At 47.9% G+C, this 18,067-nt stretch overlaps 1 protein-coding gene across 1 annotated transcript; it reads right to left on the reverse strand.

Moving 5' to 3' along the window:
* Positions 1 to 378: 378 nt before the first annotated feature.
* Positions 379 to 4,690, reverse strand: LOC147966069 (chaperone protein dnaJ 16-like). Its single transcript, XM_087528613.1, has 11 exons — positions 4,173 to 4,690; positions 3,708 to 3,831; positions 3,552 to 3,634; positions 3,358 to 3,469; positions 3,171 to 3,275; positions 2,564 to 2,614; positions 1,496 to 1,582; positions 1,305 to 1,413; positions 1,075 to 1,223; positions 939 to 992; positions 379 to 872 (listed from the first exon to the last, which is right to left on the reverse strand). Exons 1-11 carry the CDS (start codon positions 4,337 to 4,339, stop codon positions 579 to 581), a joined length of 1,335 nt encoding a protein of 444 aa, XP_087384739.1. The 5' UTR covers positions 4,340 to 4,690; the 3' UTR covers positions 379 to 578.
* Between the last annotated feature and the right edge of the window lie 13,377 nt (positions 4,691 to 18,067).

An 18,067-nucleotide genomic window follows, 5' to 3' on the forward strand; every position in this document is an offset into this window, starting at 1 on the left:
CAATGAATAATAAATTTGTTAACAGATCCGTAAGACAATTAGGTCACATAATATTGCACAATATTATAAAGCTAATGCAGAACAGGCTCGCTAATCTTTGAGTTACTGTTTACCTCATGTGGCAAGTATTATTGGTTGGCAGGTACTTTTTAGCTTTTCTCAAGCTATATTGTCAACTTAAAACCAGGACGCTACTTGAGAAAGTTGTTTACGCCAACGCGACTGGTAATTTTCAGGCTTCAGCGGATCAAACCGTTCGTGCTGGCGTCCCTCCAGGCAGGACAGATGACCGAAACCCGCCCCAAATCAAAAGCGTTGGGGGCAAGATTATATAAGTGCAAATGTCGCGCCTTCGGCACGACTGCATGAGACCAGAAGTGCAAATAAGAGTTTTCAGGGCTAGCTGAGTACTTCAGTACAAAATACCATTTCTTTACAACATCTCCGAAATCTACCAAGATTCCTGACTTTTCAGGAAACAAATCGGTACAGTGTTGGGAGAAAAGATATGAGAAGGTGAATACTGCAAGTGGAATCATCGACACAAAATAATACATTCAGACGATACAATACATCTCTCAGCAGGGTCTTCTTTTGTCCACTTTCAAATGATGGATGTTGAACCATCTCTTCCTGCGAAGACGCTCTTTAGGTTTCTTTTCTTGTTTATTAGGGCCCTCTTCATCGCTCGCTGATGCCTCCATCGTCGTCGGACTCTTAGATTTCTTCTCTTTTCTTACACTTTGGTCATCGTCACTTTTGGACCCTTTAGAGGATGTTTTCCCTTTGCTGTCACTGGAACTCCGCTTTAGAGTTGGGCTGTTGGTGTAGGATGCATGAATGGCATTCCTTTCGTTGAGAAGCTCATCGATCTATGCAAGAACATGATGTGAGAACAAGGCAAGGAACAAAAATAGATGTTCCACAAATACACGTACCGTTTGCATTTCTTGAGCATATCTGCTGGTCATTTCGGTGAACTTTGCTAAAACCTGCCAATTCCAACTCTTAATAATGATGTGTTTTCACTTAAAAGGCTGTTTCCGTAGAGAATCTGCAAAAGGTAGGGCATACCTCTCTATACTCTGACTCAAATTTAGACAGCTCGGACCGTTTTGCAAGTATCTTTGCCTCCACGCTTCGTAGCTTCTCCTTTTCGGTGGAAAAGGGTTCAGCACATACAACCTCTAAGGTATAGGTTGCACTTTTGAAGAAATTATCACCTAATGGACCAAATGCTTTATATAAGCCTGTACATGTTTGCCATGGATAATTTTACAGGAAGTAACATAAAAGTGGCATACCATAAACAGCAAAATAATGGGTCCCTTCTTTCAGTTCATTAACTTCGCATGGTTGAAAACCATCCAATCTCTTAAAGAATGCACTATCGGGATCTTTTGCAGCAGCAGCCTGGAAATGATTGGAGCTTGTCAAGAGGCAACCCAACAAAGAAATAAAAGGATAGACAACAAGACACTATTTGTATACTCACTGAATTATTATGTTCAAAACGGTACACAGGAAAGCCAAGAAAGAACATCCCAGCAGAAGTAACTTTCCCGGTCTTTCCACTATCTTCCTGCAAGACTGGTAGACGTCAGCTGACATAATGCTCAAAGCCTCAAAAACTAGCGCACTGAAAATTATAAAATGGACTAACACAAGCATACTACCAAGGCATTATGCAATCCAAATTTGACTACTCCAATCACACTAGAAGATCTGGTTAGGCCTGAGAAAGCAACATGTGCGTAAATGCCTGGATTTAACCAAGCTTCTGGATGGGGGATAGGATCACAAAAAGACTTTGTTAAGGTTTAGGCCATTCACAGAACGCAGCTTCTCAGTAGGATTATGTTGTAAGATTATGCTGGTGTCCCTACAGAGTACAGACATACAGTCCATATCTAAACCTGAGATGATGTTGGCGGACATATCTGACATTTACATGAATTAGCAAAATGCAATACTTTAAGTTCCCTAATTATACCGAGGTGAGGGAAGTTCCAACCATATCAACAAAGTAGAGATTCTGGGCTTCACAAGCTCCAATTATTACAATGCACAAGCTCAAGTTCAAAAATTCACACAAGGAAACATTAACACAAGGAGGGTTGTAACGACACATAGTTGTATGCAATAAATGTCAGATAGTCTTCTGGACTATTTGACACACATGGAATAATGCACCGACACCCATGATTAGAATGTCTTCTGGACTATTTGACACACCCTTTTCAGTAAGAAGCGGAGATTTAGGGAAGATAAAAAGCTGATGGCAAGAAACAAATCATGCATTTTGACAATTCATGCTTGGTAGGGAAAAACTAGTTACAAAGAGAAGCAATGTTCTTATTTGGTAAGGCCTAAAGCGAGCACCCAAAGCCTTAACGCCTAAGCGATAACTAAGTAAGGCGGGCAAAATTGTGAGGAGCTGCCAGCGTGCGCGTGCTTTGCCGCCTAAGCGTCCAAGGCAGGACGTCTTAAAAATAGTGAATAGAAGAAAATGCTGGAAATTACGTTTGTTTGGACAAAAAAATGATAAGCCAGATAAACATACCTGTAAAGCAAGGCTTAACCCACCGTTTTCTTCAGGTTCAAAATAAAGCAACTGAAAGTAAAAAAGACCTGCCTTAGAAAAAAGAACTTGTTCATGGGAGGAGACCCGAAAATTTGCCAAACTTACAGTGCAATAATACAAAATACTATGTACTGTGTACTTGATTATTTGAAACGTGATTATTCAGTGTCATGATAATCTCAAGAGAAACGACCAGTTATATGTCTTCTTGAGATGGTGCACATATCAGCAGTGGCGGAGCTACCACAAAAAAACTGGGCGGGCCAGATAGTACAAACTGTGCTACCATGTTAAAAATCAGTACATGATTGTAGGCTGGACTTCATGTAAAATTATTTTTGCTTTAACCCTGGGCAGGCCATGGCCCTTTTGGCCTTGCCAGTGCATATCAGTATATCACCACAAATTTCTTAACACTCAGAGTGCAAAAGTTAACCAGAAAAGAACAGATAAGTTAGTTGACTTATCCGAGTGCAATAATACAAGTAACAGATGGCGAAGCTTCTCAGCCAAAGTAAGGTAATGGAGTAGTTAAGTTATCAAATGAACGTGACAGATAGATGCTAACGACGAGTTTGCAACTAACCTTGAATTTACTTTTAGCAGTTGAACGAACCCTACACACTAACCCCAATTTGGCTTCTTCTTCCGTTATGTCCACTGAATAAAAATGAGCTGATTGTTTTTCCACCTGCCAATGTGTTCAATCTAAAATATTACTCACTCGACAAAAAGAATGCATGGAGATGAAACGAAGGCGGGTAGTTGCCAACCTTCCTGCATACGGATTTGCCCAGATGAAGCTGAGCAATCTCCACCGAGCCATTCAATGCCTCCTCTAAAACTGTTGCCGAAACTGTGGTTTTGATTGGTACTCCTAGCTTGCTGCACAAACACAACTATCACTACATAACCTCATAACCAGACAAATATTAGAGAATAAAACAGCGTATTCTGAACAAGTTACCTAAACAGAGCAGCAAACATTGTATTTACAGTGTTGAGACTTGATAGGTCCAGCTCTAATTCATGACTATCTGCTTCGATGGCCTGCATGGCAACAAAAGCATTAGTCACATGAGAAACAAGCAACTCAAACTACTCAAATCAAGCCATGTATCACCTCGAATCCAGAGGAATCATACTGCCGCCTTTTTTCAGGATCTGAGAGGATGTTGTAAGAGAATGTGGCTTCTTGGAACTTCTCAGAGGCAACCGGGTCGTCTGCATTCTTATCTGGATGGTACCTTCAGGGCAAGCATTAACAGAAAATTACTCAGGCCGCTGCATTATTGCCCCTCGTCAAACTATTACTACTAAACAAGCTAGCTGAGAGCTACTGAATTATAAAGACATCCTGGTCTGGTCTTAACAAGCGATTAAAAAAGGTCCCAAGAAATTGTGTGTGTCGTTGTGAGAAGCGGCAAATTCATCCGAAATTAGCTAACGTTCCCATAGCAGGAGCAAATTTGATATGAATTACGCTATACCCAGCACAAATTTTAGCAGTTGGTATCATCCTGGCTAGCTGGCTGACTCGTGAGGAGCACAACAAGAGCGCGAGGCCAAATCCTGGAGCTTGACTTACTTGAGGGCCATGCGGCGGAAGGCGCTCTTGATCTCCTGCTCCGTGGCATTGCGCCCCACCCCCAGCACCTCGTACGGGTCCCTCCTCTGCGCCGCGGCGCCGGCCACCGACGCGGCCGAGTCCCCCTTGTTCTCCGACTTGAACGACCCAAACTTGGGGCCCGCCATGGACCCGCCTCCACACCCTACGAACAGGGAAACCCTAACCCCGGGCCCACACGGTAGCAGAAGCCGCAGCAGCTCGCTCAGATCTTACAGCAGCGGCGGCGGCGGCGAGGAGCGCGCGCGCCGACCACCCGCCGCGGCCGTCCGCAGCGGCGACGGCGGCTGGATGGAGCGCCGGAGGGGCAGGCCCTAGGGATTTCGCCGGCGGCGGGGGCTGGCCAGCTCCAGCAGCTGCTAATTTGGGACGGTGGCGAGGCGAGGCGAGGAGAGGAGCGGAGAAGGGATGGCGACGAGGCGAGGGCGAGGAGGGAGAGGCGATAGGGAGGGGCGAGGACGAATTATTTAGGGGCCGGCATGCGGGGCCCGTCGGGCAGTGGGCCGCCTTGCCTCGTCGGACCGGGGCCTTGCCGGCCGGGTTACCGTGTCCCGGTCTCGGTCGCGCTCCGGGTCCAACCGTTGGCGAGTCCGCGGAGCCGATTTGAATGGCTCGACGGGCCCGCGCACGGTGGGGCACACGCGTGAGTGACGGGGTTAAGTACCCCAAAGGTGACAGGTGTTGTTGTGCGTCCGGTGACAGGTGGGGCCGTGTGAGCGCATGCTTCGGGTCAGCTGACGCAGACTTCCGAAAAACGTTAAATCGTTTGACTTTTCACTTTCATTCACCCCAGAGGAAAAGTATCGGATACCTTGGGAAATATCACATCCAAAAGAAAAAAATTATAAACCTTGGGAAATTTAAGTTTGATTGAATTGCATGGAGCCTTCTTTTTTCCTAAGCGGCGGCTAGGGTATACATACAACTACCATCTAAGCAACACCAGTGAGCTCGTGGATTTACCTTCTTTTTAATTGTCGTTCTGGCATCCGGTGACGGGGAGGATAATTCTTTTTTCCTAAGCGGCAGCTAGGGTATACACCTCCCATTTAAGCAACACCAGTGAGCCCGTGGATTCGTCTCCTTTTGAATGTCGCTCCAGCGTCGATGACACGGAGGAGAATTCCGGTGCCTCGGCGACTAGTAGTTTACGGTAGGGTTTTTCGTCCTCGCATGGGCAGCATTCTGACGGATGGCGGCGCTTCTTCTTCGAGTCGGTCTTCCAGGCTCCGATCTTTCTTGAATTTGTTTGTCTGGATGAAATCGACAAAGCTCCGACGTAGATCTTTGAGGTAAGGGTTTTTCGTCGTGCATGTGCGATGGCGAGATCTGGTGTCAGCCGCTCCAAATCAAAAAAAATCGAAAAGAAGTAATTACCCCGGCCTCTGCATTAATCGATGCATGTAGCCATATTATTAAATAAAAACGTAACAAGGTCATAAGGTCCAAAGAAGCTCATCGACTATACAGTAGTCGAAAGCAAATAAATCTGAAAAGCGCCACACCTGGTGATATAAAGCTAAAAAAAGTGCCACATCCGGTGATAAAATAATAAGCTATGATGCCTACACACCTAGGCTATTATTAGCCCGCCACCCAAATCGGCTGAAGATAGCCCGTGCTTCCGTCTCCCAACGGTTGCACCCAATAACCAAATGCGCCCTGAAGTCCACATGAGTGAGTAAAGACCACATACGGATTCAGATTGTAGCTTTGTAGATAACCTGCAAAAAAAGGTGAATTGTGTCCCATTAAAAATCATATCATTTCTAGTGTTCCATGTAGCCCAAAATAATGCACATACTCATATCCGAATATGTTTAGCTAAATGTATGTCCACTCTATTAACCCATGTCCCAAATATCGTGTGTATACTCCTTGGAGGTTGAATGTTAAAGGCTATATGAATTGATTGACATAATAATTGTGCAAGAGGACATTCGAGAAAGAGGTGTTTAATCGTTTCATTTTGATCACAAAAACAGCACCTAGAGTTACCAACCCAATTCCTTTTTGACAAGTTATCTTTGGTTAGAATAACCTCTTTATGGACAAACCACATAAATATTTTAATGCGAAGCGGGGCTTTAATCTTCCAAATGTGCAACGACCTCGACAATGGCCCGGAATCAATTAGGTCTGAATACATAGATTTCACTGAGAAGATTTCATTCGTGGTTAACTTCCAGTGAATTGTATCCGCCTGATCAGATAGATGAACTTCTATCAACCTACGAACCAGATGCAACCAAGCATTCCAACGCTCCCCTACTAGGGATCTCCTAAATTGGATATTAAGGGGTATCGCGTTTAATACTGTGGCAACATAATTCTCATTGCGTTGCACAATATTATATAAGGATGGATATTGCAAAGCCAAAAGCGTCTCCTCAAGCCATGTATCCTCCCAAAATCTAGTAGTACTATCATTACCAACTAGGAATTTCACTCTTTGGAAGAAAGTTGCTTTCGTCCTCATTAATCCCTTCCAGAAGGGTGAGTCCGTTGGCCTAACGGTGATTTGGTCCAAAGTCTTAGAGTGTAAGTATTTATTCCGCAAGATTTGTATCCACATACCCTCGGTCTCAGTAGATATTCTGTATAGCCACTTGCTAAGCAGACATCTATTTTTGACCTCTAAATTTTTTATCCCTAACCCGTCCTGGTCTTTTGGTCTGCAAATAATATCTCATCTAACCAACATGTACTTCTTCTTGGCCTCATCACTTTACCAAAAGAATCGGGATCTATAAAAGTCAAGTCTTTTCCGTACCCTCAATTTAATGGTTCAATAACGATAATTACGGCTCCAGGGTGTTGGTCCTTAGGGGCACGTGCTCTGACAGGGGAGCGGTGACAACAACGCGTCGGCGCCTTGTTCAGGCGGCGATAATGGTCATTCGGTTGTCTAAGGGCCTCGATATAATTTTTATTCTGTTTGGATACTTTGTACTTGTTTTTTTGTAAATAGAGTCGGTTGTTTTTTTTTTGCAAAAAAGAAATAAATGATAGCTCAAATTTGAGTCATATATAATGACACAACGAGATGGAAAATAAAGGATTGCTTGCAGACGTGCTTGCAGACGTACTGCAGCAGCTCATTTGTCTTGATAGTTGATACCATGCCCAACACTACAAGCAAAGGGCATATCCGATCATGCCATCATGCAAGATTAGCCAAAGTTGTCCTGTAAACTCTAAAAAGCGGTTATCTCCAGAAGAAAGGACAAGCAAATCCCGAGCTTGCCTCGCGGTTGTTCCGGCAAATACGATACTTGTTGCTACATAAACAACAAGGCTCCTACTACGTAATTAGCTACGTAGACAGGTTCACAACGGCTTGTCGATGCAAACACATGCGACGACACGGCGATCAAGAGGGCCAACTGTAGCAGGCTCTACACCGGAGGAGGATCCAATCCGAGGTCCCACCGCCTACCTGTGGAAATTGTCTGATTGCAACAAAGATGGATTAATCGGACACCAGATCGCGAATGATTGACCTCCGCCTGGGCCACGACCAGCGAGGACTGCGTTTGAACTTCGGCTCGCAGCACCGGCCCGGCCTCTCTGTACAAAAAAGACAACGGGCCGTTGGGAATCCCCGGGCTGTATATGCAGACCGGGTGGTGCGGGCTACGGCTAAGAAGTGCCGCGGGAGGGAAGAAAGAACGATGGGCATTTGGTAAAGCATTGTGTACCACCTTCAAAAAAAAAGCATTGTGTACCAGTATTTGTCAGCTTTGCCACCCCTAAAAAATTCGTCAGCTTTGCCTAGTGATCGGTTTGGGAAAAACTGGAGCCCGACCAAATGACTCCCAATTTTCTAAAGCTGCTAAACATTAATTGGCTTGCTAAAATTTAGTTGCAAACCAAGCATGCCCTAAAATCAAGGGAAATCCGTGTGTTTGAAATGGGGTGTTGATGGCAGGTTCAGTCCGGACGCGGTCGACTCCATGCACCATAAGTTAGGGAGGTGACACACCGTGAGGATCCGGCCCCTACACGTGGAGTTGCTGAGTGCAAACATGGTGAGTGTGGTGACCGACGCATCCTCAGGAGTCATGGTGCGTCAGGGCCTTGGAATTGCCTTGGAATTGCTCGACTTCATGTATCGTCGGACCTCCACCTGGTTCTATGAGAGCATCTCGCTGCGAAGGGAGCCTGTGATGGCTGGCAGTATATCTCTCGCCAATTGTTAAACTAGAAGATTTATTTTCAATGTGGGGGAAATTAATGGGCAATGACAGCGAGAAATCATGGCATTCTAGAGGACAAATCACATGTTGACGTCTCGGCATGAAAATTCGGACACACGAAGCAAGACCTCACCCGCTAGGATCTGGTAATGGAGGAGACGATGATCCTGACATCCAGGCAGTAGAGAGGAGAGGCCGACGTGGCTGTTCAAAAATTTGATCTAATTGATCCTAGAGCTAGAACCGGGTCATTTTTCTAGATCCTAGCGGGTGAGGTCTTGCTTTTAGGAGGCTAGAAGCAGCAAAAGCTGAAGACCAAGCCCAAACAAACAGGGCCTAAGAACAAGAGAGTAATGAAAATGATGGATTATGCAGTAGGGCTAAAAGAGTTATGAGAGAGTCTAGATTCAATACTAGTATTTATGATACTTTATAACGTAGAAACACACCTTTTGGTTCAGATATGTACTCTCTGTTATATGTGCATTGTGTGGGCGGAGTGCCGGAGTCCATAGCAAGATATGTGCATACAGTCGCAACTTCGTATCTCGCTGATACGTCTCCAACGTATCTATAATTTATGAAGTATTCATGCTATTATATTATCCATCTTAGATGTTTTATATGCATTTGTATGATATTTTATATGATTTTTGGGACTAACCTATTAACCTAGAGCCCAGTGCCGGTTTCTGTTTTTTCCTTGTTTTTGAGTATCGCAGAAAAGGAAAAACCAAACGGAGTCCAATTGACGTGCTAATTTTTGATGATTTTTTTCTGGACCAAAAGAAGCCCCCAGAGTAAAAGAGTTGGGCCAGGAGAGTCTCGGGCTGCCCACGAGGGTGGGGGGCGCGCCCACCCCCACTGGACGTGGGCCCCTGCCTCGTGGACAACCCGGAGACCCCCCCCCCTGACGTGAGACCTACGCCAAAAAATCTTATAAATACTAAAACCTCCAGAAAATAACCTAGATCGGGAGTTCCGCCGCCGCAAGCCTCTGTGGCCACCAAAAACCAATCGGGACCTATTTCGGCACCCTGCCGGAGGGGGGATCCCTCACCGGTGGCCATCTTCATCATCCCGGCGCTCTCCATGACGAGGAGGGAGTAGTTCACCCTCGGGCTGAGGGTATGTACCAGTAGCTATGTGTTTGATATCTCTCCCTCTCGTGTTCTTGATTTGGCACGATCTTGATATATCGCGAGCTTTGCTATTATAGTTGGATCTTATGATGTTTCTCCCCCTCTAGTCTCTTGTAATGGATTGAGTTTTCCCTTTAGAGTTGGGTACACAAGAGACTCTTTGTTATTTGGTTGCAGGGTTGTTTGAGGGAGACCATCTTCAACCTACGCCTCCCATGGATTGATAAACCTTAGGTCATCCACTTGAGGGAAAATTGCTACTGTAGGCCCAACAACATCTACAAGAAGAAGGTTATGTAGTAGACATCACACGCACGTCACCACCGTCCCTCCAATAACTACCGGCGAAGTAGGATGGTGATTAAGAGTCTCATTTTCTCTTTGTGGAGGCGACATAAAGCGTATGGGTCTCCGTTATTCCCTTACTAATGATCCACTGAATTGAGGAGGTAGCTTATGTGATCATTGTACCTCTAACCTTCATATCACAAAGATAATAGTTTTGTTATTCCACTATGGCTAAATATTGTGCAGGCGACGTTCGCGCAATACCACGAAGAACATTATCACAATCATATAACAAAGATTATATATCTTATTGGTGTTCAATTCATATGACTATTAGGATTCCTCCATATCCCTGAGGACTAGAAAATTACTCAAACATAGAGATACAAGACATCACCGAGGTGATCATAGCAATGAAAGATGAATGATCAATGTGATACACGTATAAATCAACACTACGATTTGAGATTACAATGAGATGAATGGAGGAGCCTCTCTTGAGGACAAGGATGACGATGAAGATCGATGTTGTAGTCTTTGTGATTGAAGCAATGGCGAGGTGGATGCCCTTTTTTTATTCCCCCTCTGGGTCCTTTCTGGAGGTGAGGTTTCTACTTCTGTGTCTTGAGTTGGAGTCTCTCTGTTCGTCACATCTGAGATCCATTTGTAGGCGATAAAAGTAATCGATCAAGGGGAGGCAGCGCCGCATGATACCACCACTGGTACGAGCGGTCGCGCTCGTACCAACATTGTCTTCTCTTGTGGATTGCCAGACACCATTTGGTTTTCTTCCACACGCTTGTCTCAAACCTACCGCTTTCCGCAAAAAAAATAAAAAAAAATCTATCAACCTTCCGCTGCCACGGCCCTCACTTTCTCAACCACATGGTATAATCTGTTCATCTCACTTTCATTGGTTCATGCGTATGCAGTACTTACTATGTTCATAAATACTCATGTGCTATGCTTAGTACGATTCCTGCTAGCCTCGTGGGCATGTTTTTCACATGGATTGAATTAAGTCAAAAAATGTTAATACATCCATAAAAAAGATCAGTACATAAAACAATGATAGCCGGATGAGAAACCCCAAAACCCATCACACAGATGTTTTCTATCATGAGAGGCTAATTCAATTGATTTTTTTAAATAAAGGCAAAATCATTGCCTTTTCATTGATTATTACAATGGCTTTGTTTGGATACGAGTACGGCTTTTCCTTCGTACAAACAATTCGAACATCTATCAGTAACGGAATACTGGAACATACTATGAATTTCAAGACACCCACTAGAGGAAAGGGACTGAGGCCAACTCCACCGCGCGACCTCATTCCTGTTAGAATAAAACGCTAATGCAAGATCATAGACAACACACTGAGGCATGATATTTGTTAACGAGGTTCACCGATATGGCTACATCCCCGGGGCATGACTACGGGCGCTCCTCCCCAAGATACCGCAACACCGGCCGCCCGGGCGCCGACACAAGCCGTCGGCTCCCCCGCGTACCTGTTGCTATCAAGTCGTCATCATGGGTTACAACGTGTGGTGCCCCTCCGTATATAAGAGGCCTAGGATACAAGTGTCCGACTCCTACACAACTCGTACCTAACCACACCAATTACAACTCCAAGTCCACGTAACCCCTTGCGTATATAATATTCGACACAAATATAACAAACTCCACCTTGGCGAATATTCTCCACCACTTAGAAGTCGTCCATGCTCGAACCTCCATGTACTCCGGACTTGGGTTGTCTCCTTTGTAGCTTACTGAGAGCTACCCGACGGGCCAGACCCGCCGCCACCGTGAGACTCCACTGCTACTCTTGCAGCTCCACTCCCCATGGCTCCACCTGCAATAGTGCTCCCTTGCAACTTGTAAAGATGCGAAGCCGTCCTCTCTCCCATCATCACAGTCACCCCATCTTCCATGATTTCCATGGTCTTCGTATCCCGATCACAACGGAATTCCATACCACCATCATGAAGAACACCAAGAGAAATTAGATTCCTCCTTAGCCCTGCCACATGCCTGACTCCCCGAAGCATCCGCTCAACTCCGTCAAACATCTTGATTTTGATGTCACCTACTCCAGCAACACGATAACCTGTATCATCGCCCACATAGGCTAAACCAAACTCACCAGACTTGTACGAAGAGAACCACTCCCTGTTGGGCATCGCATGAAAAGAGCAAGCTGAATCCAACATCCACGCTTCAGTTTTTGTTGACCGCATGTTTGATACTACGAGAACATCACTACTACTGTCTGAGTCATCACCATGAGTAGACGCATTAGCACTTGCCCCACCCTTCAGTTCTGGGCATTCCCTCTTTATATGTCCCCAGTCCTTGCACCTGTAGCACTGCACCTTTTTCTTCTTTTTCTTCTCCGCCTCTTGTCCCTTTCTGATCTGATAACCTTTAACTGCCAACCCCAAACCTTGAGTACTCTCCTCTGTAGCATTCTTTTGCTTTCTCAACTCATGCCCAAGCAACGCTGCAGTGACTTCCTCATTATTGACGGTTGTCTTTCCATGTGTCAATGTAATGACCAAATGCTCATAGGACGGTGGCAATGAAACAAGAAGAAGTAGTGCCTTATCCTCGTCCTCAATCTTCACATCCAGACGCGCTAGATCCGTGACCAACTGATTAATGGCATTCACATGCTCCACAAGATCCGACCCCTCCTGCATCTTCAGCCCATAGAACTTTTGCTTCAAATACAACTTATTGGTCGCTGACTTGGACATATAACGATTTGCCAACTTCTCCCAAATTCCCTTAGGAGTATCTTCGTCCATGACATGATACATGACCTGATCCGCAAGACAAAGCCGTATGGTAGCGGCCGCCTGCACTTGCATATCCTCCCACGCATCGTTGTCAACCTTGGCCAGCTTCGTCTCCTGCAAACCCTTCAAGATTCCCTGCTGCGCCAGAATATCCTTGACTCTTGTCTGCCATAGACCGAAGTTACCCGTGCCATCGAATTTCTCCAAATCAAACCTGGTGAATCCCGGCGCCATGCCGAGCCGCGATCTAACCGACCTGTTGCTGCCGGTCTGACCGCCCTTGTTTTCTTCTGCAACTTCCTCACGAAAAAGATCACTGATCCCGTATTCCTCGTCTGAAGCCACGCCGCAGTCCGCGATCTAACCAAGAAATCTTGACTCGCACCGTTCCTGTCCGCCCTTCGGAAAAATTGCCGTGTAGTGTCTCCCTATAACGTAGATCAATCTCTCTGCTACAGAACCGCTCCACCTTTTTCCGAACTTGCAGACAATTGTTTTGGTGCCTTCGCTGCCTAGCGTCGCTAGCCTTTTATTACCTCTGGGTCAGCCGGCCTTAGCTTTTCCTCTCAGACACGGAAAACCGAGTTCCAGGCTTCCACGACTTGCAACGAGACCCTGATCCGGAGTCCAGAGCCAACAGTCATGGACCCAACATGCACGCACAAACCGAACATGCATGCTTGCTAATCTTCTGGACTCTTTCCTCGCGCGCTGCACGCCCCGCCGAGTCCTGCTAATGCACGCAGCTCAGCGCGTCTGTCTCACGTAGCTGCCCACGTGGAGACCAACTGTCGTACGCATCCGACCGGCCGTCGCGCGTACCCTGCCGTGGCTTTCCTTTCCTCTTTCCGCGTCGCCTCGGAAAAACTCGCCGCTGATCTTGACGACAACTTCTGCCATATCTCTTTTCTTGGTTCTCGTCAGCTATCTGTAACAGCCCTGTCGCACGTACTCATCTCACGCCAACCCTGCCGTAACAGTCGCCACCTCGCGCATCATCCATGCACGAGCCGTGCCGTACCCTGGTCATCCACGTCGCCGACACAATCCGTCCGCAGTGCCGCGCCGCCGCCCTTGTACAACACCGAGCGCATCATCTCGATGCTCTCACACTCCGATCTATCCGGCCGTCCCCCACGTCTGGTCGTCGGTCTGATCGCGAGCCGAATCCGTCGCCTCCGCAACGTCTTCAACAGCCACTACGCCGGTCCGATCACCACGTCTAGCCGATCCTTACCGACCGCAGCCCATCGAACGGTCCAGGCCGCCTGCCCGAAGTGTCCGACACCACCGACCGCCTCCGCGATCGCCGCCATGCTCCACCTTGCACCAATCGGACGTTCCATGGCACCCGTCGAGCATGATCCTCATACCTCCGGATGATCTTCCGCACAGCCTTCTCGCAACTTTGCTCATGATACCACTTGTTAGAATAAAACGCTAATGCAAGATCATAGACAACACACCGAGGCACGATATTTGTTAACGAGGTTCACCGATATGGCTACATCCCCGGGGCATGACTACGGGCGCTCCTCCCCAAGATACCGCAACACCGGCCGCCCGGGCACCGGCACAAGCCGTCGGCTCCCCCGCGTACCTGTTGCTATCAAGTCGTCATCATGGGTTACAACGTGTGGTGCCCCTCCGTATATAAGAGGCCTAGGATACAAGTGTCCGACTCCTACACAACTCGTACCTAACCACACCAATTACAACTCCAAGTCCACGTAACCCCTTGCGTATATAATATTCGACACAAATATAACAATCCCGTCCGGCCCAATCAGTTTGGGGTAAAGGGACAAACGCGACGGCCCAGCGCGAGGCGGCCCGGACCCATCTGGTCCGTTTTGTGTCCGAGCCAACCTATTTCAAGCGCAAACATGCGCCTGGTTTGAGTCGTGGCGGGCAGCAAACGGACGCGTCGCTCGTCCACGTCGGGGCCGCGTGGCAGGCGGCCACCTACCTCCCACCTGCCAACATCAATGCGCACGCGCGGCCAGCCCCGCCTGTCATCCGCCCAGACGAACGGTCGCGGTCCTTCTTAAATGGGGAAGCCGTGGACCGGTCGTCGTCCACACTCCCCACTCCACTCCGCGGCCTCCTCGAAATCCAACACCCCCAAACCTCCAAACTCTAGCCTCGAACTCGTCGGCGGGCCGCCTCGCAGCCTGTGACAACCCGAGACCGTTGCCTCAGGTGTCTTCCAGTTACTCGCCGTCGTTGCCATGTCATTCGCTTGCGTGTTGCATCTTGGCTTGTCATCATGTGCATTGCATCATCATGTTGTCAAAACTTGCATCTATCCCGGTCTCCCAGTTCCTTCCGTCGTCCGTTCTGAGCCCAGACACACTTGCACGCGCCCGCGGCACGTCCGAAATATTATTTTATAAGTGGCCGGAAAATGTTCTCAGAATGGGTTGAAAGTTGGCATGCAGTGTTGTTATAGTGTAGATAGGCCGCCTGCCAAGTTTCATCGCATTCGGAGTTCGTTTGACACCCCAACGATTAACTATAGCGGCAGTATAGCCGGTCTTTTAGTCGGATGTTTTCGGTCTCCGGAAACCGTGTCGGGCTGCATCTCTCCCCTCTTCTCTCAGACCAACCCGCTCTCCACAGTCCACCTAGGCCCATGCCTACCCCTCTTTGCACAGTGTATCGGACCTCCTCCCGCGCGCGTCCGAAAGCTGTCCCGGACCCGACTCGGACAGTCGTTACCTTGTGTCCGGAAAATCCCCAAACATCTACAAAAAATCTCCGTTTTGTTAATTGGACTCCCTAGCTATTTATTCGCGATCGTCTGATTGCGATTGGAGGGACGAGGTAGCCCATATCCTAATCTAGTCTAACCCTAAAATCTAGCCACTTGTCCCATCCACCAAATCCCTCCGCCGCCGCCGCCAGTTTGTCCCTCCTCGATTTGTTCCCTGCCCAACCGATGCCCTCCACCTCTCAGCCAACCACCGAGACCAAAACCACCTCCTCCCACCTTGGGATCCTCCTAGATCCCCTTTGGCCAACCACCACCATCCATCACTCCACCTCTCCAGTAGCATCCTCAAGCCCCATGGAGCCAGGCTTCTTCCTGTCGTCTTCGACCACAGGCGCCGCCTCCTTGTCGCGTTCGAGGAGACGAACACCTCGCTAGCCTCAAAGCTCGCACCAGCGCCACTCCTCCCTCCTGCTCGTGCCCGAGGGGCTTGCCTCAGGTGCCGCCGCAAGCAGCAGCAACCATCGGAGATCCCAGCGCCCGTTCCTCTTTCTTCGCTCGATGTACCAAGCCGCAGCTCCTCTGCCTCCTTTCTTTCTCTCTTTCTTCTTCACTGTCGTTTCTCCCTCCCTCCCTCACGCTTCACTCTCTGTCTCTCAACACAGGAGAGCACCCAACGCCATGGCTGACTGAAGCTTCCCGTCGCGCCGTTGGAGCTCCATCCCCGTGCCCAGATCCGCCGGATCCCGCCGCCCCAGTCCCGTTCCGATCGGTCCCCGCCGAGACCGCCTCGCCGGAGCTCCTGCCGCGTCGTGCCGCGTGCGTTGACCTGCGCCCCTGCTTCTCCCGCTGCTGCCTGCGTCACTAGGTCGAGCGTGCGAGCGACCACGTGGGCCGCATCCCGCGCCTCCAGGCCCTGAAGGAAATATGCCCTAGAGGCAATAATAAAGTTATTATTTATTTCCTTATAATCATGATAAATGTTTATTATTCATGCTAGAATTTTATTAACCGGAAACATAATACATGTGTGAATACATAGACAAACAAAGTGTCACTAGTATGCCTCTACTTGACTAGCTCGTTAATCAAAGATGGTTATGTTTCCTAACCATGAACAATGAGTTGTTATTTGATTAACGAGGTTACATCATTAGTTGAATGATCTGATTGACATGACCCATTCCATTAGCTTAGCACCCGATCGTTTAGTATGTTGCTATTGCTTTCTTCATGACTTATACATGTTCCTATGACTATGAGATTATGCAACTCCCGTTTGCCGGAGGAACACTTTGGGTGCTACCAAACGTCACAACGTAACTGGGTGATTATAAAGGAGCATTACAGGTGTCTCCAAAGGTAGATGTTGGGTTGGCGTATTTCGAGATTAGGATTTGTCACTCCGATTGTCGGAGAGGTATCTCTGGGCCCTCTCGGTAATACACATCACATAAGCCTTGCAAGCATTACAACTAATATGTTAGTTGTGAGATGATGTATTACGGAACGAGTAAAGAGACTTGCCGGTAACGAGATTGAACTAGGTATTGGATACCGACGATCGAATCTCGGGCAAGTAACATACCGATGACAAAGGGAACAACGTATGTTGTTATGCGGTCTGACCGATAAAGATCTTCGTAGAATATGTAGGAGCCAATATGGGCATCTAGGTCCCGCTATTGGTTATTGATCGGAGACGTGTCTCGGTCATGTCTACATTGTTCTCAAACCCGTAGGGTCCGCACGCTTAAGGTTACGATGACAGTTACATTATGAGTTTATGCATTTTGATGTACCGAAGGTTGTTCGGAGTCCCGGATGTGATCACGGACATGACGAGGAGTCTCGAAATGGTCGAGACGTAAAGATTGATATATTGGAAGCCTATGTTTGGACATCGGAAGTGTTCCGGGTGAAATCGGGATTTTACCGGGTTACCGGGAGGTTACCGGAACCCCCCGGGAGCCATATGGGCCTTCATGGGCCTTAGTGGAAAGGAGAAAGGGGCAGCCCAAGGTGGCTGCGCCACTTCCCCCTCTCCTAGTCCTATTAGGACTAGGAGGAGGTGGCCGGCCCCCCTCTCCCTCTTTCCCCCTCGGGGAATCCTAGTTGGAATAGGATTGGAGGGGAGTCCTACTCCCGGAAGGAGTAGGACTCCTCCTGCGCCTCTCTCCCTGGCCGGCGCCCCTCTCCCCCCTTGGCTCCTTTATATACTGAGGTAGAGGCACCCTAGAACACACAAGTTGATCCACGTGATCTATTCTTTAGCCGTGTGCGGTGCCCCCTGCCACCATATACCTCTATAATACTGTAGCGGAGTTTAGGCGAAGCCCTGCTGCTGTAGTTCATCAAGATCGTCACCACGCCATCGTGCTGACGAAACTCTACCCCGACACTTTGCTGGATCGGAGTTCGGGGATCGTCATCGAGCTGAACGTGTGCTCGAACTCGGAGGTGCCGTAATTTCGGTGCTTGATCGGTTGGATCGTGAAGACGTACAACTACTTCCTCTACGTCGTGTCATCGCTTCCGCAGTCGGTCTGCGTTGGGTACGTAGACAACACTCTCCCCCTCGTTGCTATGCATCACATGATCTTGCGTGTGCGTAGGAAATTTTTTGAAATTACTACGAAACCCAACAGTGGCATCCGAGCCTAGGTTATTTATGTTGATGTTATATGCACGAGTAGAACACAAGTGAGTT

The sequence above is a fragment of the Triticum urartu genome, chromosome 6A (genome assembly GCF_056163025.1).
Source record: "Triticum urartu cultivar PI428250 chromosome 6A, HENAU_Tu73, whole genome shotgun sequence".
NCBI lineage: Eukaryota > Viridiplantae > Streptophyta > Magnoliopsida > Poales > Poaceae > Triticum > Triticum urartu.

Bases quoted from the DNA above. Each gene is read 5' to 3' on its own strand.
- LOC147966069 (XM_087528613.1), bottom strand. From the start codon at position 4,339: ATGGCGGGCCCCAAGTTTGGGTCGTTCAAGTCGGAGAACAAGGGGGAC. The intron at 1,414-1,495 runs GTGAGTATACAA...AATCATTTCCAG, and splicing joins GTTTTGAACATAATAATTCA to GCTGCTGCTGCAAAAGATCC. The intron at 993-1,074 runs GTATGCCCTACC...TGGAATTGGCAG, and splicing joins TTGAGTCAGAGTATAGAGAG to GTTTTAGCAAAGTTCACCGA.